Genomic DNA, 22,293 nt, shown 5'->3' on the forward strand with positions numbered 1-22,293 from the left:
ACGTGTGTTCGTTTCCCGGATATAAAAATACGCTCAATCATTTTAAAAACTCTATAGTTTGTCTGATAAGACTTGAGAAGTGTAGTTGAACTGGTAATTGTATTCCATAGAGAGTCTTCATATATAAATAGTTGTGATAGCTGGAGAAAATTAGCGACTTCAGTGTTGTATGGAACGCAATTACCGTCAACTAGACTTCTCTAGTCTTTATCTGGCATTGATGCAGTTTTCGAAATTGATGGAGCATATATTTATATATCCGGAGAATAGTTCGAATAAAAAAACAAAATTCCGAAACATCAACATCATATCATCTAGTAATTGTCCGGATTAGAATGAAATGAAATGGGGTTTAACGTCCTACTGTTCTGGGGAGTGGGGGCTGAATGGTTAGCTCGTGCGCGCTGTATCATAAAGTCTGTCATTGAGTCAACTGGGTTTCGATTCCTCGGTTGTACGTGGCCTGTCCAACCTTCTGGGTTTTCTCCGGGCCCTCCGGTTTCCTCCCACTGCTAAAAAATAAAATCTATCCGCTTGAATTATTTACTAAATAAAGATAATGTTTGCTCGATAGCTGTTTCATTTCTTGGCTTCGTTATCGGTATAAATAATAAATTTAATGTCGATATTTTCGACAAAAGGAACAAATTAATAGCACCACCCACAGGATGTTATACATACAATGTATTTAATTCAAAGGCACTCCGATTTTTAACAATCATGTAACGATAAAGAACTACTTCGTCTTCCAGAAAAAGAAGGTCTTTTTATTTGAAATGCATTGCTTTACCTTGTTAAAAAGAAATGAAAAGACATGAAATGGGATTTAATATCATACTGTTCTATGTAGACTGGGGTAACGAAGACGGGCATACGTCATAGGGAAATTTTGCTACGGCCTACTCTTATTTCGAATTCTAACTGTCAAGGATTCTTTAACGTGCACGCCAATATGTACACGGGACCTCGGTGTTTCGTCCAATTCTAACGACTGTACGTTGTTTCGTCTTGGTCCCTCCGTCCTGCAACATAACAAGATTGACATTTACGATTTCCTATTCGGATTATCGCCCTTATTGTACTAACTGATGATTGGCAGATTGTCACTGCCAGCAGACTACCACCGCCAATCGATCGCATCGCTTCTTTTGAGACTTTGTATTCTATGGAAATATCGACTTATGCCCTAACATTGTATTTAGGTAATAACTTTACATCTTTTCACACGCGTTGATCTCTTTTAATAACTCTAAAGCAATGAATCGTTTACTCGACATTTTACTTCATTTTTCGAAAACAGATCTTTATCTAATGAGATTTTTTGTAAGACGCAGCCGATCATGAATCACACTACTATGATACATTTCTTGTAAGACATAGCCATCATGATTTACACCTGGTATGATACAATTTTTGAAGATTGTTTCCATTATTGGCAGTGAAGTCAGCAATCATTATAGGCCCTGGGCTGTAAAACGCAGTCCCCGGATCAATTCACTTGATTTTATATATACGTTGGTAGTTTGTGTGTTTTGTCCGCGTGGTTGTCTTAAAGGTTTCTGTGGCTGTCATCCTATTCTTAAGCGAAAATTTGTTCACCACCGTTCACCCTCGCAGTTGAAACGGTGTATTATTTCAAGTATGTCATTGTGTAGAATACCTCAACAAATTTTCAATAACCTCTGAGGCTTTGAAGAATGTCAAAATACCGAGCAATAGGATCCAAACATTGTTAGATTTCGGGATCAATTCGTTTCTTCATCTGTTGTAGGAAGTTTCCAGTCCATAGAAGATCTCCGAAAAGGTTATAAAGCCTCCAAAGCTTGAATAATGAAATGCAGAGATTGATCAATGGTGGTCTCCAACCATATTATGGTAAACATGTATATAGTTCGTCTATTTATAGCAATACTTTCTCCCCGCCTTTTCCTCCCTTTGCATGGCAACTTTTGTTGATTTTGCAGACTAGAGTAGAAGAAGAGGGTTTTAATTAACATTATCTCTCAGACTTTGGTAAATTATCATGATTTAGAGGCGGAAGGATAACAGAGTGAAGAGGTTGGTTACGGTGATAAGTACGGCGGATAGCTATATGTTTACAGTATACTACTTCAAGTTTGTGTATCTCAAAATTTCACCAGTCAACCTCATACAAAACTGGAGCAAAGGTATGACCATTTGTTTCTCTGTCTGTAGTGAAAAACTTTCAGCCCAACGAAAATTTGGGAAAACAATGGAGCTAGGTAAGGAGAACAGAATTAATATTGAAGTCAATGGGATTATTAATGGTGGTCTGCATCCATCAGATTGGAGTTACCTCCCTTTAGTTGAAAAATCCGCTTCATAATAATTGTTTGACAATTCAACTGAAAATCTCGCTTTTATTTTATCGACAAATCTGTAAAACGCTGGTTTAAAGCAATAAGATTTAAAATATTGTTTCTTAAATATTCGAATATCTCCATTTTGTTTATAATTAGTCGCGTGATCGGCACAGTCAATAAATCCCACTGAAAAATTGTCACAAGTTAAATTATTCGCTTTTATGATGTCGTGATTACAGTTCATATCGATATTTTTTAAGGATTCCTGATTTCCATCAGTCGTCAGATGTAACACAGTAGATGTATTTGTTACGTCTATCAAAGTGACGTTTAATGCGCGTGCAAAAGCAGATAACCACATGCCTACCCCCATTCGACCAATAACTAATTCGAGAGCCCGTTTCCACGGGAAAAGCTTATTTGTTATGAAGATGTCCGAAGAGCCTTCTTTTGGATATTCGCCTTGTTTAGCAATCCTAGGAATATCGTCATACGCGAAGGCAGTGTTTCTGTAAGGCCTATATTCTATATTCAACCGTTTGGCCAATATCAACAATGGCTTATTTTTCAATGACTCGTCTGACAAAATGACTTCAATACTCTTAACAAAATCTTTAGCAAATACCAGATCACCATTGCTAAATCCATACAAATGTGAATTGATAGTGGACATTGCAGAATTAAACATTCCCCTTAATGTAGGGATTTTATTCAAACATCTAATTTCATCCTCTGGCAAAACTAACCAGTTTTCCGCCAAACATCTGTCACGTAATACACCAGTTTTAGTAAAAATTAATGGTTGTATTTTGGGTGAAAGGTGGCGCCAGTTTCGTAGAACTACTTCACGAGCGTGAACCTTTTTGGCACGGTGCCGCCATGTTGTAAACATGACTAAGTTGTGTTTGAGATCCGTGTTTGTCTCTTTATGATTGTTGTTTGGTTGTTTTTGATATTCATGTGATGTTTTTCTGGGTTGAAATAAAACTATGACGAGAATGATAACCAGACTGGAAATTATTAGTACTCTCCTTCTCACGTACAAACGCGCCATTATTTAAAGGATCGTAATAGGCCTACCACCAGGCCTATTTCAACTGGTAGCCTGAAATAAAGATAATAATTCGTTATTCCCTCATCCCAAATGCTTGAAGGGAGATTGGATGGCCCAATGGCTAGCGCGTGCGCGTTGTATCATAAGGTCTGTTATTGAGTCAGCTGGCGTGGTTTCGATTCCCCGCTTGTACGTGGCAAGGAGTAGGGTCGCCTGTCCAATCTCGTGGGTTTTCTCACGGTCCTCCGGTTTCCTCCCACCGCTAAAGACACCTACGCGCTAGCGAATTATAGAAATAAAATTGAACCATATGTTAGTTCCGAAATGACCTAGTTTGTGTCGAGTGGACGTTAAACCCCATTCTCTCTCCATCTCTCCTAAAACCGTGACCCCATTGGAAAGAAACCAGTGTATATTGTGCAATTTTTGCTGGTTTCCATGGTTACCCTTAAGAAGCAAATTATTCATGACATATAATTCAATCATTTTGTATTTTTGTCATGAATGTATCTGGTTCTTAGAATAATAAATACATAAATTCTTTCACTAGAGATTTGATAATTGAGAAAGTTTATGGAGATTTTCCAGAGTTTCCACGAACACCACTGAAAGAACGTTAAAAATCTTCACAGATGGCAATGTTAGTAACTGTAGAGCGTAGCGACGCTCATCTGGCATAATGTCTGTCGCGGGTCACTTCATGGCGTCATACGGCAAACCTCGGGGGAATCCGGTACCCTACATCTAACCTCGGCTCTATGACGGTACGTGATATGTAGTTACAATCATACAATTATGATGCGGCTACCGGTTTATTTATTAGGAAAACTTTTAGAAAGAAGCTCTCAAAATGGCGTCGTTCGAAGAGTGTAGAGTTTTCATTGCAAAGTTGTCCTTTATTCAAGCAATGTAAGCGTTTGCTATCAGAAGTACATCACAAACAATATACAGTTTCTTGTGATAAAACAACACTTCACGTGCGTCTTCATGGGCGCCGCCATTTTTAATCCGGGAAGTTGAAAGTACTTCCAATGGCGGAATTCGTCATACAGTCGAGGTTAGATGTAAGGTACCTGAGTCTGCCGAGGTTTGCCGAATGTTCATGGCGTATGCCGTCTTCATTAGCCTGGTAATGCGGTAAATTAAGACGTCAACCCCCATTTCTACTCACTGACATCCGGGCCAACGCCCGCTGGCGATATTTAATCGTATTTCAAATGATATGTAGTTTAGACAACTTACCTGAACTCAGATGATTTGTGTAGTTTAATGATATAGTCTCTAAACAAGCCGTAGTTTTAAATGTATATCTTCAATGGATTGTTTTCTACCTTTCTGGCCCCCGTTTTTCTTTTATATTGTAATCCTGTACCCCTCTCTTCATTATTAATACTGTGTATATATGTAGGATATTTTCAATACATTGTATGCATAGGTCAATAATACATCGATATATCGATAAATGATTTACAGGCTATTATAAAGTCAAACAGCTGCTGTACACACGAATATTTCATAGATAAGTTTATCGATTTAAAATCAATATTATAGATATACGATTGGTGACGGACAATGGTAGATTATTCTGTACTCCATCGATGATTTCACCCTGAGAATGACTGGAGAAAAACAGGAATTATACCAGCTGTAACACAATTGTTAACTGATCTAAGAAAATGAAATGAAATGAAATGGAGTTTAACGTCCTACTGTTCTGCTCCTAACCTGGGCTAATGAAGACGGGCATACGCCATACAGTGTGCTATGAGGGAAATTTTGCCCGGACAGCGGCACTACGGCCTACTCTTATATCGAATTCCAACTGCCAAGGGATCTTTTACGTGCACGCCAATGTGTACACGGGACCTCGGTTTTTCGTCCCATCCGAACGACTAGACAGCTTTCCTTGTCAGCCCCTCCGTCCTGCATCACTGACAAGGGAGAACCACGCCGGAAAATCTGGATGAACTTTCTCGGCCAATGCAGGGATCGAACACCCGACCTCCAGGCTAGCGAGCTAGCGTCTTACCCACTTAGCCACGTGATCCCCAACTGATCTAAGAATAACGATGACTGGGGCCCTCGCTTCTTTATTTTAACTGTACAGGAATATTAAAAATTGAACACTAAAAAGATCTAGAATTCAACATTGGTTTAACACAATGTCATGTCAATACGTCAGAAAATGATAGCTGTCTAGTCGTTCGGATGGGACGAAAAACCGAGATACACTTTATCGTGCATGTAAAAGATCCCTTGGCGGCTGAAATTCATTTATGGTTATGAGAGAGAGAGAGGGAGAGAGGGGGGGGGGGTTAATGTCCACTCGACACAAAATAGGTCATTTATGGACTAACATATGGTTCAATTTTATTTCAATAATTCGCTTGGGGGCAGCGGGAGGAAACCGGGGAAACCCCAGGAGTTTGGACAGGCGACCCTACTCCTTGTCACGTCCAAGTGATGAATCGAAACCACGCCACTTGAGTAGAGTCTACTATGGAAGTGTTCGCGGAGTGTAATGGAATGGGACTTCTTATTCAGTCCCGCAACTGAGAACCGATTTTGGAATGTGGGGTGGGGGCCTGATAAGAAACAGAGTCTAGTCGTTCAGATGGGACGAAAACCCGAGGTATAAGAAACAGTGACAGGTGAAGAGTGGACAGAAACGTCGTTGTCTAGCAAAACTTCCACTCAGCACAAACTAGGTCTTTTCCGAACATGGTGTATATATATTTCCATATTACACTAAGGTGCAGGAGACGTTGGTAGTCATGGGGGGAATCTTAAAATCAGCATAATCGATAGAAAGCATGATCTCGCTTTGACTTCGTACATCTTATCAAGCCCCTCACGTAATACCCTGCATATTTCGGCACTAATTTCGATTGGCTACCGACACAGCTGGGGGCCTATCAGATTCCTCGATCATCGCGAATTGTGATAATTGAGTGGCAAAGTTCAAGGTTCGTTCAATGTCAATGTTTCCGTGGAGGTGGCCATGTTTGAACAAAGGGTTTAGGCAGCCAACGGAAGTCTGTGAACGGCATCACAACATTTGACGCAATGATCTACACCCGGCATGACAGATCACTCGGCTAACCAACAAAAATGAAATGGGGTTTAACATCCTACTGTTCTGAACCGACTGGCTAAAAAGACGGGATTACGAGGGGTATTTTGCCCGGACAGCGGTGCTGCGGTCTAGTCTTATCGAATTCCAACTGCCAAAGGATCTTTTACATCCCGTCCGAACGACTATACGCTATCTCATGCCAGAACCCGCCCTGCATAACTGACAAGGGGCGAACCACGCTGGAAAATTCCGATGAACCTTCTCGGTCAACACAGGGATCGAACACGGGACCTCCAGTTAAGCGAGCCAACGTCTTACTCACTGAGCCACCGTGGCACCCTCCAAACACCGGAAGGAAACAAAGACCAGATTTTTAATATTAATAAACACAAATGAAATAAAATGAAATAAAATGAAATGAAATGGAGTTTAACATCCTACTGTTCTGCTCCGAACTTGGCTAATGAAAACGGGCTATGCGGGAAATTTTGCCCGGACAGCCGCACTGTATACGGCCTACTCGAATTATATCGAAATCCAACTGCCAAGGGATCTTTTACGTGCACGCCGATGTGTACATTTGACCTCGGTTTCTCTGACCATCCGAACGACTAGACAGCTGTCCTTGTCAGGCCCTCCGTCCTGTATCACTGACAAGGGAGAGAACCATGCCGGAAAATCTGGATGAACTTTCTCGGCCAATGCAGAGATGGAACACCGACCTCCAGGCTAGCGAGCCAGCGTCTTACCCACTTAGCCACCGTGATTCCCTTAAATTTAATAAACACAAACATTTATGTTATTTATCTTTATTAAACACCATAAAAAGCATTGATACAATATATAACGCCAACGTCATGACGGGTCGGGTTAGACTCCGCTGTGGTCCCACACATTCATAAAAACACATGTTAGCCTCAAATAGTGCTGATTATATCTAACTAAACATTAAAATTTTTCTTTTATAAATAAATATATGCATACATTACAACAATTATGTCTGTCACATTCGCGTTCTATCGCATGTCTGTTATTTTCTATATACACACTCAGAGTTCAAAATCTAGTTAACAAACTCGGCAAAATGACCACTATTTTCATTATATAACGTTCAAGACGGGTGATGGTTACATTTACAGACAATGCAATAAGCGTAAGGCATAATATTTCCTAATCGACGAATTCTGCAAAATAGTCACCATTTTGACTATACTATAATGCCCAAAATGGATGACGGCTACATTTACAATACAATGTTATAAAGATAAGGCAAAATCTGACCTATATTATAATGTCCAAAATGGATGACGTTTATATTTACAAAATAATACAATGTAATAAACATAAGGTTAAAATCTGTCCTAATCTGTTGTCAGAACACAACGTGATACTTGAGCAGATTCCAGTACTGGGAGAGAGAGAGAGAGAGAGAGAGAGAGAGAGGATTGCATTTGAAACATCATTGTTTGTTTAAACTCACTGTATGTTACGTCACTCTCATCGTTTAAACTAGAAACTACTTATAAGGTAAATTCACGTCATCTTTAAAATACTGTTCACTGTGATGATTGGCTGACTAGAAAGGCACGAGGAGAGAAAAAGAAGTAAGCCTACACGCGTACAATGTGAACCAGTAACTGAACATGACGTCATCGCCACCATCTTGAAATTGTGACGTCATATCAAAACTCGATTTGGCGGAGCCTTAGACTGTTGTTTTTGGGTTTTTTTTGACGAACAAGGCCAAGAAGCAGATAACCAAGTGTATGAAACCAGTTCCTGATTAACAAAAACATTATGTTTTGTTTTGTTTTTTTCATTTCAGTAGTTCGCATAACTAACATTTTTTATTATATTAAATTTTCATGTAAATAATGAAATAGAATATTTAGTGATGAACATGATCAATGAAACTTGAGAAATGAGAATGATCGATTAGCCAAAACTTTATATATATGAATACAGCATTATGAGATTTGAGAAATTTAGATTAATTTTCAAGATAAGTACATCTTGGTGAACATGCGGGCTCCAGGCAAAAACCCTGACCTCACGCCGTCCGATTTTTATTTGTGAAATCTTTCATAAATAATTTTTTTTAGATTTAATTCATAGGGTTTGTTGTTTTTTTTGCGTCAAGAAGAGAACACGAAGCTTGTTATTTTCAGATTCTATTTTTCACTGGCCCTTGCTCAGGCCCCTCCACTGATTCCGGGCGGGCATGGGACCCTTTCCTCTCAGTAGGTCTGAAAGTTAACCGTAAGTCGATAACAGAATCAAAAAACAGTTTAATTATGAAAATTTTATGCTGTGAGTGTAAATGTTGTGTTCACGATGTCTTCTAGTAATCACGATCTGGGCTGTTAGTTAGAAGACTTTAACACTGCCGTCCAACATTCCATCTCCCGGTCGTCCTCCGGCTGGTTTTACAGATGCCTGACAATAAATAAAAACACAAATATAGACAACAAAAACAGAGTGACATGTGCCGTACACGAGGCAGTATATATGTGGGTAATGCTGTAAGTGAAATGTGCCGTACACGGGACAGTATATACGTGGCTAATGCTGCAATGCTGCAATAAATAGCGCCTAGTCGTTCGAATGGGAATAAGCCAGTTGGGCTTAACTAAGCGTGGGCGGAAAAGTCTCTGTCCGGGCAAATTTTCACTCATACGCTCGTCTTCATTTACCCGGATTGGGGCACAAAATAAGGTATTTAATCCCAATTTTATTTCCTGAAGCAAGTGATAATGAAACATACAAACCTTGTTTTTATTTCTCTGTTCCAGTAAGGCATGAACCTCAATGGCCTTGATCTGGTGAACTCTTTGGGCAAATGACGTCATACCATGATTACACTCCATCATGGCGCACAGTGGGTCGTCGGGACTACAATGTTCATACTGTAAAATAAACATTTAATATTAATGATTATTTTTGTAAAAGGAACCTTCAAGGTTTTCCAAAACTCGTTCGCACTTGTACAACTGTTGTATCTATGTATCAATGTATTTTATTATCCGACTATTGTATTTTATTTATGTCCGACTGTTGTATTTTACTTGTATCCGACTGTTTTATTTTATTTATGTTCGACTTATGTGTTTTATTTATGTTCGACTGTTGTGTTTTATTTATGTTCGACTTATGTGTTTATTTATGTTCGACTGTTGTGTTTTATTTATGTTCCACTATTGTGTTTTATTTATGTTCAACTGTTGTGTTTTATTTATGTTCGACTGTTGTGTTTTATTTATGTTCGACTGTTGTGTTTTATTTATGTTCAACTGTTGTGTTTTATTTATGTTCGACTGTTGTGTTTTATTTATGTTCGACTGTTGTGTTTTATTTATGTTCGACTGTTGTGTTTTATTTATGTTCGACTGTTGTGTTTTATTTATGTTCGACTGTTGTGTTTTATTTATGTTCAACTGTTGTGTTTTATTTATGTTCGACTGTTGTGTTTTATTTATGTTCGACTGTTGTGTTTTATTTATGTTCGACTGTTGTGTTCTATTTAGGAGATAAACACCGACTGTTTAGAAACGCGATCTCGGCCTCTAATGAAAAATTTAAGCGGTATCAAATGGACAATAACAGTCCGATAAATTCTAAACAGGAGGTGTTTATCGATATTGTAGCCGAAAATATTTAACATTTTTCTTGGAATTCTTTCTTTCGCGATAGTTGACGGTCGTTTTTTGGTTTTAATGACGTAAATACCAAGGAAAACAATTTTGACGTAATGAAAATATCCGTGACGTAATAAAGTAACACTCATTTCCATTCTATTTGGTTCACTAAGCGACTGGTTAATTGTATCTGTTTGGAAAGGGAGGTCACTCTGCGATAATTTTAAAGATCGAAACAGAAATTGTAAGTGTATTTTATGTACTTTTTAAATGATTTTGAACTCCAGCAGTGACTAGGTTCGAAATAAATTGCATATCATGTTTGATAAATGTCCATACACTCGTGTGACCGTGTAGATATATGCTTTGTAGCGTACGCGCGTGGTTGCTGTGCTTGTTTACGTTGTCATTTCGACGCTGTGATTTTTTTTTCTTCGCAAAAAACCCTGGCCTGTGTTGTGTATGAAAATTAGTCTCTGTCCTATTCATATCAGTGTCAGCCCGACTTGTATATTTTTTAAAACATATCCCAATCAGTTATTTACGGTCCATACGGAGTTCAATAAATTGTAGTGTTTTTATTGACTTGTTGAAAATCTTCGATTTTGACCAGTCTGATTATGATAGAATGACCATAGCAACCATTATGGTCAGACCAGCCTTGAAATGAAATTTACCCATTATGATTCAAATACACTCACTATCTTTGTTTTTTGTATTTCAGGTGTGTGTTTCAATAAGCCAATGGTTGAATTTCATTGTTGATGACATACAAAATTCATGAAGATTTCCTAGAATAAAGTTTTGAGGTGTAGAATTTTTGGCCACTGCAAACAGAGTCTAGCACACAGAAAATATTCATTCGCAGCATAGATAATACCGTATGATTGCCGACTCGTCTTTAGCCCTTTACGTAATGTTGCGTTCTGGTTCGTGCGCATATTTTTTTGCGCAGGGGGGGGGGGGGGTTGTTTACTTCCGGTCTAGCTTTCGACAGTACGTACGCACAGTGACACGCGAAATTGACATTTTTGAAACTTACGTTTATGAAATTAATAAAATGAACACGTATATAAAAATTATATGAAAAAAAAGAACAAGATATCTCCTTCCAAAATATTTTTAGATTATTGCAAAAGATGAAATAGCTACTGTGTGACGTTAAGTTGAAAAAAGGTTACAAATGGGCAAAAAATGCCTTTCTTCATTCATGAATCATGTACCGTACCAATTTACACTAAAATTAGGAAATATTTTTGATATAGAGATAATACTTCAAACACCTTTATTTTTATTTTTCTAATACTTCAAAAAAAATGTTCTACAATTTAATTTGCAGAAGGAAAAAGGTTATATTGCGAGCTAACTAACCCGCACCTCTGTGCCACACACAGGCCTACGGTATAGGCCTATCTATAGTATGATTAATAAAATTAGATGTTGCATTTTATTATCAATTGCATGGTATATTAGAACAGTTTTAAAAATCTTGTTTATATTCAAATGTGCATTTTTTAAATAAATTCAGCTTTGTTTGTATACTTTAGTTGATAAAGATGTAAATATCCGTACAAAATTCTTTTCCAATCTAGGCCTAATTAATAATTTTAGAAAATGGCCATTTTATTTTAAGTCCCTCTGACGCTCTGTCATTTAATTTAGTTAATTTTATAAATGCAGACCCCCCCCCCCCCCCAAAAAAAATAAAAAATACACACATACTTTTTTTTCAGCTTGCACAACTGGAAAGAAGTTTACTTATATAAATCCACCCCAATGTAAGCAATTATTTCATAGTCTTTTTGATCTAGGCTTTGTTGAGAAATTAAATTAGCTTCAGTAGATATAACAATTATATATAAGGAAAAAGAAAACACTATTAGTATTAAATAAAAAGGAATTATTGCTTTAGTTATCAATGAAAAGGAATTTTTGTTCTAAAATAGATGCTTCCAGGAATCCTGTACATTAAAAGATTTACAAGAGTTGATAAAGGCAACTTCATCCTTGATATCTGATATTTCAATGTTGGCCACACCAATTTGATTTCCTGTTCTTCGGGCTTCGATATAAAAATAAATAGCTAATTAAATCATGTGAAAGATGTTTTGTTTAAAAATTTGGAACTATAAGCTTTTGAACAGTACAGCCAAGTACTTTTGGTGTTTAAATAGATGTATGTATTTTTCCAGAAGAACCAAATAAATAAATATAATGAACGTCCATTTCTATAGCGCCAAAATTCCGCAAAAATTGTGTTCATAGCGCTTGGCAAAACATACCTACACGAAGTCTTTAGCTCTAAGTTATCACTTGTTTGTAACAGATGAGTTTTTAAAAATTGTAAGGCACTACATTTATCTCATCATGTTGTTTATATGAATATATGATTACGGTATCCAATATCATTCATGTCATTAACATTTAACTTGTTTGCATACTTGACAAATTAGCCTATAGATCTAGTCAATTTTTTTTACAGAGTTACTTCGTGTCTCCAGGGTAATTAACAAGACTGTTTTCTTAGGGTTTTTTTTAAAAAAAAAAAAAAAATTAAAACACGTCATCCAAGCGAGAACCAAAATATATTTCTTTATGTCCTAAATTAAAATAAAACAATAACAATAGACATAAATTTGAAGGGGAATTATGATTTAGATAAAGAGCTGGTCGTTCTCGTTATTAACTATAACATTTCAAAAATAGATAATGCAAATTGAATATATTGAAAATTTACCACCATACCGTTCTAATCTATTTAAAATCTGAGCAATCAGATGGCATCGAGAGTTGATTATGGTCTTTTCATGTTAATAAATGTCTAATTGATAATTTACATAACATTAAGGCCCAAAGAAAGACCTGCAATAAGCAGATTTAGCTCTTACATCATGCCTGTTTAACATTTAAAAACGCATCTTTAATTAACAATACTTTTATGATAAATTAATAAATGTATTATTAAATAAAGCGATCAGACAATGTTAATGTTACATAATTGGATGAATAATTATATTATTTAAAGGCACCTTATTAGATTGAAATACCAACTCTTTCTTCCTCAACTGATAAGATTAAATTATTTAAATCAAAAAACGCAATAGCCTAATATTATTGTTAAGATTAACTTATTTAATTGAAACAAAAATTGTAGGTTATATTTTTAATGATTAATTTAATTACATGGAACAGTAAACACATATCCTTAAATATCGACCGGCAGCTATTTTTAAATATTAATTTTTCTCCAGAACCGTGTTATTTCCTGAAAAGCCATACATCTCAGCATTGTAACAAAACCAACCTTATCAATATCGGAGCAAAATTGACTGAAGTCTGTAACACCAACTGGCAGATCCCTTTTTCGCGAAAATTGGTCATTTTGCTTCAATTCTCAACCTATTTAACCATCAACATAACCATACAAACACATTACACATAGCTTGAATGGTTTATTTTCTGATGTTTGAAATACATAAAATTAAATAATTATGCTTAATTCAACTATACAAAATTAAAATCAATAATGATATAATACAATCAAACAATTTAAACCAAATCCCTTGTTGAGTATTAAAATAAAACAAATAAAATAATGAAAATAATAATATCCCCCCTCCCCCCCCCCCCCAAAAAAAAATGAAATAAAAAAAAAAAAAAATATAAATAAATAGATACATAAAATAAAATACTTTATCAATATATTAATGTCTAGTGTCTCAATATTTATACCCCCTCCCCCCCCCACCCACACACACAAACACACACAATATGAAAAGAAGTAAATAACATAAATAAAACATACAATTATTTATCAGTATCACAATAATTCAACATGAAATATATTTGCTTCACAAGCTGGCACTCCCCTAGGCAGCAAACAAAAGACGGGTACCAGTACGTTCTGCTGAAAATACAAAAGATTTTTAAAAAATTGTGTAATTAAAAGCTTATATATAGCCAACACAGCAATGTTATTATTCATACCAAACTGTATTTTATATATTTACGATTTATTAATGATCTGCAAGTATTATTTACAAATTAATGAATTGAAAACTCTATTTTGCCGATTTTTAAAAGTAGGTCAAAGCTGTCAAACTTTGCCTTAACTGGACAACACACGTGTCGAGATTTTCATGAAATGTAATACTTATTTATAATACAATATAATATCAAAATTCTAAGATATTCATTTTTATTCTTACCTCGAACATTGCTTCTATTTCTCGTTACCATTTAACCAGATGATGCCACATTTAATACTACAAGAAAGCGCTAAATAAAAATATCGCTACTGGGCCTATAGTAAACAAACAGCGAGAACAGAAGACCGGAAGTGATCAACCACCTTTCTCGCCGTTTCACGCGTTTCGCAACATAACGTCGAGAATTCATGAGTCGGCAATCATACGGTATTATCTATGTTCGCAGTGAGTCGCCCAGGAAATTTAGAGGACTGTTGTACTCATTCGACGCCACTTTTTGGGCTACAATTATCATTTAAATAATGCAAGTAATTATGTCAAAATAATTATTTCAAGTATAAAATGTCAACAGTTAAATTTCAACGTTAGTAATTTCCGCCGTTCTCCCTGAACAGTCGTAACTTTCCGTCAAAACAATCCGCGACTTCATTTTAGTCCGTCTATTCTAGTCTACATTTCTATGAGCAGAAATACTAAAATGGCTACACGGATTGTTTATTGACGAAAAGTTATACTTATGGAAAGGATATGTTGACACAATTACTTGCATTATGAAGCTTTTCCGGTGATCTTTAATGATAAAATATGCCGTTTAATATCCTATTTCAATACACCATCCTTCACACTTATTTTCACGCTCTGTTTAGAAATCTTGTCATTGAGGTCATGTCATGTCCGGGATGAATAAACTTAAAACAGGAAGTTGTCACAAATAGAAGCCTATAAGCCACTGTTAAAGATGGGTTCCCGCGTACAAACTGGGTGATTTACTGGTATATATGGACCAAAAACATATTCAAAGTAATTAATTTGTCATAAATATGCTTCAAATCCTTCTCAAACATTGTAATTGCGAAGGAATGCCCTGCTATTAAAATTCGATCAAACCAGGTCATGTTTACGTCACGTCGTGGGAGTCAGAGGAGAATTCATTGCATACATAAGACGATGTTGTCTTTAATCGCTTACTATTTATTACAAATATCGAATTCTAATTAAATTCTTGGATTATCCAATACCCGCGTCTTTTTCCGTCATTTTTATCTCAGAAAGTATTGTACGTCTAACTCTTCATAAAGTTTATCAACTTGTACATCAAGCGCTCAATGTTCGCTTGTGACCTTTGACATCACGTGTATGAGTGTTTTTCGGGGAATCCTGTATTTTTCTAGTAAGATTGGATATCTCTACTTTCCATATATACCAAAATTGCCATACTTTTATTGGAAATAACCACCCGATAAATACTTTTCTGGGAACCCATCTTTAATGTAAACCGGTTGTGTTCAAGGTCAACTAAAGTAGCCTCATTGGCATCTTTCGCTATAATATCAACATATACTCTCGGTTCATTATTTAACATTTTATTTAAACATACATTATGACGTCACATTAATAATGACGTCATTGTAATTTAAACATACATTATGCAAGAGCTAAATCTGCCTATTTGCAGGTCTTTCTTTAGGCCTGAAATGTTTATCTAAATTATTAATTAGACATTAATTAACGTATTCAGACCATAATCAACTCTCGGTGCCATTGGATAGGTCCGATTTTAAGTAGATTAGAACGGTTCAGCCATTTAATGATTTAATCTAAAAATGGTGAAGAGAGGCTAAGCTTCGAACAACCAGTATGGTGGTTTCAATCAGTGTACACATCTTGTCAAACCTTCAAAGGCTCAGAATAAAGTAATATGAATGAAATTTTCAATGTCTTCATTTTGCATTACCTTTTTTTGAACAACTATAGCAAGAACGACCAGCTCTTTATCTAAATCTTACATAATGTATCTTTAAGAAAACAAAATCAAAATGCCAACGCTACGTAATTTCCCATCTTGGTTTCTGGATTCAGCCGGAATAAAAACAGGCCTATCAATCAATAGTCACGGACAACAAAATGGCGGTAGGCTTATTGCACAGCGAGCAGCATAGATCGATGAAGTTTCTTATATTAACATATCTTTGTAAATACTGATCGCAATTGGACTATTTATGGACTGATATTTTCTATTAGAGATTTGTTTGTGTCGAGTGCACGTTACCCCCCCCCCCCCCTTTCTGTCTATCTCTCTCTCTCTTTCCAGATATTTGTATAAATTACCTCAGGTACAGTATATAGGTTTGTTTACCTGTTTCCAGATATTTTCTATAAATTACCTCAGGTAAAGTATATAGGTTTGTTTACCTGTTTCCAGATGTCTGTGTTAAAGCCGATTGTTATTAAATAATTAGCGATATGCCACTGTCCATAATCTAAACAATCAAACAACATTTTACTGAATCTACAGAAACCTCCACCAAATTCCTTTAAACCTTCCGTTAATCTTTCTACAGTTCTTAAGTCACCATTCTAAAATACAAATAAATAAAATTATTTAGAATTACAATATAACTAATATTGTTTCATCATTTTATAATATCGGTAGCCTCCACTCCATATAGATTTGACAAGATTGCTAGAAAATGTTTGTGTGACAATGGTGGGGGGTTGGATGGCCGAATGGTTATCAGTTTGTGTCGAGTGGACGTAAAATCCCATCTCTCTCTCTCTCTCTCTCTCTCTCTTGTGTGACAATGATGGTATATGCCCATGCTGACGAGATAATAATAGAAGGGTATAGCTTTATTCTTCGGAACCTTACATTAGACAAAAATGGAAGGGCGAGAGAGAGAAATGGGGTTTAACGTCCACTAGATAAAAACTAGGTTATTTCGGGACTAACCTATGGTTCATTTCCATCTCAATAATTCGCTTGCGCGTAGGGTTCTTTAGCAGTGGGATGAAACCGGAGGACCCGAAGAAAACACACGAGGATGGACAGGCGACCCTACTCCTTGTCACCTACAACCGGGGAATAGAAACCACACCAGGTAATTGAATGACAGACCTTATGATACAACGCGCACGTCTTAACTATTCGCCCCCACCCAACGCCCCCAAGCAAAGGGGTCTAAACGCACATAATGTAAAGTTAGTGTATATAAAGTGATATACAATCAATTTATGTTTATAAATGTTTCCTAGGTCTCAACGGCATAAATATGTTCTCATTATGTGGTTTACCTTAATTGCCGCGAAGAAGTTTTTCTCTAAGTTGGTCTCCACTATGTAAACATCTAAATCAAACTCGACGATCTCCTTTATTCTTTGGTTGGTCGTGTGACATCCTGACTTGAGATAATCAGACGGTATAAAACCAGCCTACAAATATACAATATATAAAATAAATAATACAATATATAAAATATATAAAATATACAATATATAAAATAAATAATACAATATATAAAATATATAAATAATACAATATATAAAATAAATAATACAATATATAAAATAAATAATACAATATATAAAATATATAAATAATACAATATATAAAATAAATAATACAATATATAAAATATATAAAATATACAATATATAAAATATACAATATATAAAATAAATAATACAATATATAAAATATATAAAATATACAATATATAAAATAAATAATACAATATATAAAATATACAATATATAAAATAAATAATACAATATATAAAATATATAAAATAAATAATACAATATATAAAATATACAATATATAAAATATACAATATATACAATATATAAATTATACTAAAGATACAATTAGAAATACTGAGTTTAATGGTTGACCATATGTTAGTCCAATAATGACCTGGTTGTGTTAGGAAGATTATTCAAATAATCGAAGCAGATTTAAAATGTGGGTTTTGTTCAAGTTTTAGGTTAAAGATACATTATTTAAAGATACATTATGGGAGATTCGATAACGAGTTGGCAGTTCTCACTATAATAATTAAAAACTAGATAACGTAAAGGCAATTTGCTGAAAATTTAATTCAAATTGATCCACTATGAACCGAGAACTAAGAGAATGAAATTTCTGCCTAGCCTCGGTCATCATTACAAAAATCAGTACGATAAACAGCATGGTCTCGATTATCCATTTAAACGTTTAATCGAGAAGGAAAGTTATGCAGTAAATCGGCCCACAATCCACTTAAGATCGCAGGCTAGCGATGCCATCTAGAATTGATTATGGTCTGGATAAGTTAATTAATGTCTATTTAATAATTTAGATAACATTTCAGGCCCAAAGAAAGACCTGCAATAGACAGATATAGCTCTTGCATAATGTATGTTTAAATTACAATGACGTCATTATTAATGTGACGTCATAATGTATGTTTAAGAGTAAAATCTGTCTATTGCAAGTCTTTATTTAGGCTTCAAACGTTATATAAATTATTATTTAGACATTTTTTTTTACTTGAATTTTGAATTTATTCATTATTTATTAGCTATTTTTGAATTAATACAGTGAAAACGGCCAACTGGTTATTTAAATCTTACATAGTGTATTTTTAATCATATACAATTATAATAGTATTTTCAGACAGGGTGGTGTGGGGTGGACGAGGGGGGGGGGGGCAATTGTTATAAAACTGATTATTGTTAAAGGCTCAATACCACTCTTGTTGTAACTGAATAATATGTCCCAATCTTTATTCTGGTCAACAAATTGTACTATTTTACAATATTTCAATTAATTGATGATACAAATTTCATCTTAACACACCTAATTTTAAAAAAATTGGAAAAATTCAACTAAATGATTTGAAAAGCCTGACGTAAAGCTTTTCAAATGTGACTTGGATTTAAAAATATTTTCGAACCCTCTGGACAAGTAAAATAGGATGTAATGGATAATTTACACAACAGGTAGGACACATAAACTTAGAATAAGGCTATTATTTATTTTCTGGAGCTGTCAAGCCAGCAAGAGTGTTATTGTCCCTTTAATTTTGGTTTATCAGATGTGTTATTTCTATTGCCGATGTTGTCGAATGTAAACGATTAAAATGTAATTATGAAATATTAAATATACACTATGGGAGATTAGATAAAGAGCTGGTAGTTCTCATTATAATAGTTAAAAACTAGATATGTAAAGGGAATTTGCTGAAAATTTCAGTCAAATTGATCCACTATGAACCGAGATTTTAGCGATTTAATTTTCGACCTAGCCTCGATCATCATTACTAAAGTCGGTAGGATAAAAAACCATAGTCTCGATTATCCATTTCGTGATTTCCAACAGCAAATCGGAACCTAATCCAATAAACATCGCAGGTTAGCGATGCCATCGAGAGTTGATTATGGTCTGGATAAGTTAATTAATATATATTTAATAATTTAGATAGCATTTCAGGCCTAAACAAAGATCTGCAATAGGCAGATTTAGCTCTTGCATAATGTATGTTTAAGTGAAGTCAGTTTGTTTACTAATTTTAGTTTCATATTTTTCTGTCGACAGTGACAGTCGAACGCGAAATGAGTTATATTACAACTATAGCTATAACTGTTGACTTACAATTTTAAATATAGCTAGATAGACACCCACTCCACAGAACAAATCAGCACATTAAACGTAATCGTGTTTATTTTTATGTAAAGTTAATGTTTTATGGTCCTCAAAGATATAACAAATCTAAAAAATCTAAAAACGATCTGTAAGTTTCATCGTTCATATATAAATAAATATGACATTTATAGACTGTCAATCATATCTGTTATCTGTCACTAAGTGCGGTTGCCTGGTAACAATAGCATTCATCTATTTCATATCCTACATAATGGCGACTATGTTAAATGAACTTGTTTTAAATAATCACGCTAGTTTATAGTTACTCAGGACTCCGCGATAGCATCCGTGAACTCCACCTATCTTTGGGCCCTTATGCATGGCCCTATGTCTAGAGATATACAGGATGAATACAGAAAACCTATAAATTCTACAAACTTCAGTCTGTGTACGATCATTCCCTAAAGATTCAGTCATGCTGCAAATGGCCTCCATCGAGTTGGATGCAAACTTGCGTATGTCGCACAAAATTGTCAATTATTCCAACGCATTCTTCTTTGGGGATTTCGCTCTACTCTATTGACCAATGTGATACACGTGTTAACCCCCCCCCCGTCTCTCTCTCTCTCTCTCTCTCTCTCTCTCTCTCTCTCTTATATACTTACATAATCTTGGATCATTCCATCCGCTCCGTTTGCTTCCATATGTTTAATAATTTTGTCACAGGGTAAAAATAAGTATGCATAATGAAATGGCGATCGTCCTAACTGAAAATATAAAATTTGTCAACTTTATTCAGTTGTCGATTCTGGAATTGGGTCAGTATTGTCGACAATTAGTAGGGTCGCTTGCTACGCATTCGTGAAAATATAAGTTTTCTTGCTTCTCGATAAAATAAATAGAGGATATTTGTCGTTTTAGAGTGAATAACATATTTTATTTCATCGAGAAGCAAGAAAACTTATATTTTCACGAATGCGTAGCATGAGTGAAAATATAAAGTTTTCTTGCTTAGAGATGAAATAAAATATGTCATTCACGACAAAACGACAAATGTTCTATTTATTTTATGATTTTACAATCATTTTAGGTAAAAACAACATGGACTACTGCTAGCCAGTGGAATAACACTTTTATTTCACTGATAAAACGCGGTATTCCACTATTGATCATAAAATAAAATATGTTATTCACTCTAAAACGACAAATATCCTCTATCTACAGTAGATATCGGTTGTGTGATATATTTCATAATCTACTGCAATATCTCCTTAGGAGATATCGCTTTACATGAATTTGATTGGTCAGTTGAAAAGGAACTACTTTTTTTTATTTTCAAAGAACAGTGAAATCTACAGCAAAGAATTATATTTATCTATTTGTGCATGTAAGAAGGGATTGGGTGGTAAATAAAATCTCCTAATCGTCTTTTTTGATTTCAAAAAATATCAACTGGTACGAGATTCTCTATTTAATTTGTAAACAGATTTTGTACTTACATTATCTTTGGCGTTTAATGTACTGGGAAATTCTTTCGATATATATAATACCAACTCTATGTGGCGGTGTAGAACGGCGTGATGTAAGACGTTACGTCCACATTTATCTAACGCTACAGCCATACGTTTACAAACAGCTAGTAACTTCTTGGTTACACCAACACTGCCTTTATCCGTAACAACATGTAACTTCTTTATGTATTCCTGGAAAATACGGTTTGTTATTGTCAGTTAGAGATAGGGTTAAACAACGTTCCCTGGAAAATATGGTTTGTTATTGTCGGGTTAGAGATAGGGTAAAACAACGTCCCCTGCAAAATACGGTTTATTATTGTCGGGTTGACAAGTTCCTTCCTGACAATCGTTCGTCAAACAACGTTCCCACCCCTCTGAAATGTGACAGAGAAAGAAACGCAAAAAAGAATTGTATACTGTGGTCAAGTTGAAGAAAGTGTTGATTATTGTCATTTATCATCATCAGTCGATATCTGGCATTGCTGACGGTTCAACTAAATTGGCGAATGATGTGACATCCCAGCTCAAACCGGAACACCTTTAAAACTTTACCGATACAAAGTGCAACAATGTTTTAGTAACCATTTTAAAGCAATTTTAAATTTCATTTTCCAGCTAGGTAATTGTACATTTTAAAGTAATTGTTCATTTTAAATCAATTGTAATTTTTAAAGTAATTTTTAAAGTAATCGTAATTTTAAAGTAACTATAATTTTTAAAGTAACTATAATATTTAAAGAAATTCTAAAAGTAACTATAATATTTAAAGAAATTCTAAAAGTAATTGTAATTTTTAAAGTATTGGTAATTTTGTAATAAAATGAGTACATATATACACGTTAAGTTTCCAATTTAAAGCTGTTTCCATTTACTGGGGAGACAGGTGGGGCTCTACGTAGACTATGACGCTTTCTCACTAGCAGGACGCAGACGGTCCCGGTGTTGGTCATGAACGTTTCTCGGGATTACCAACCCTTGACATTAATGATCAAAAAAGGGTCTGGCAAGGTAACAAACGCCATGAGGCGAAAAAATTCTAACAGGTTTACTCGCGGGCTTTGTCCCGCGTCATTCATTT

At 35.1% G+C, this 22,293-nt stretch overlaps 2 protein-coding genes across 2 annotated transcripts in view; both read right to left on the reverse strand.

Annotated features, from left to right (window-relative positions):
• Positions 1 to 708: 708 nt before the first annotated feature.
• On the reverse strand, positions 709 to 4,757 carry LOC126817115 (uncharacterized). The gene is made up of 2 exons (XM_050543933.2): positions 4,621 to 4,757; positions 709 to 3,429 (listed from the first exon to the last, which is right to left on the reverse strand). The coding sequence occupies exon 2, from the start codon at positions 3,376 to 3,378 to the stop codon at positions 2,314 to 2,316; it is 1,065 nt and encodes a 354-aa protein (XP_050399890.1). The 5' UTR covers positions 3,379 to 3,429; positions 4,621 to 4,757; the 3' UTR covers positions 709 to 2,313.
• A 2,488-nt stretch (positions 4,758 to 7,245) lies between these two features.
• The window catches only part of LOC126817099 (putative ankyrin repeat protein RF_0381), a 42,352-nt gene continuing 27,304 nt past the window's right edge, over positions 7,246 to 22,293 (reverse strand). The window contains exons 7-12 of the mRNA XM_050543912.2: positions 21,201 to 21,404; positions 20,367 to 20,468; positions 17,370 to 17,507; positions 16,491 to 16,655; positions 9,223 to 9,360; positions 7,246 to 8,890 (exon numbers count right to left, since the gene is read on the reverse strand). Of these exons, the coding sequence (XP_050399869.1) occupies positions 8,822 to 8,890; positions 9,223 to 9,360; positions 16,491 to 16,655; positions 17,370 to 17,507; positions 20,367 to 20,468; positions 21,201 to 21,404 (816 nt within the window). The 3' untranslated portion in view covers positions 7,246 to 8,821. The remainder of the gene's footprint in view (positions 8,891 to 9,222; positions 9,361 to 16,490; positions 16,656 to 17,369; positions 17,508 to 20,366; positions 20,469 to 21,200; positions 21,405 to 22,293) is intronic.

The sequence above is a fragment of the Patella vulgata genome, chromosome 4 (assembly GCF_932274485.2).
Source record: "Patella vulgata chromosome 4, xgPatVulg1.2, whole genome shotgun sequence".
NCBI classification, from domain to species: domain Eukaryota; kingdom Metazoa; phylum Mollusca; class Gastropoda; family Patellidae; genus Patella; species Patella vulgata.

Excerpts from the sequence above, each read along its gene's own strand:
- LOC126817115 (XM_050543933.2), bottom strand. The coding sequence starts at position 3,378 with ATGGCGCGTTTGTACGTGAGAAGGAGAGTACTAATAATTTCCAGTCTG.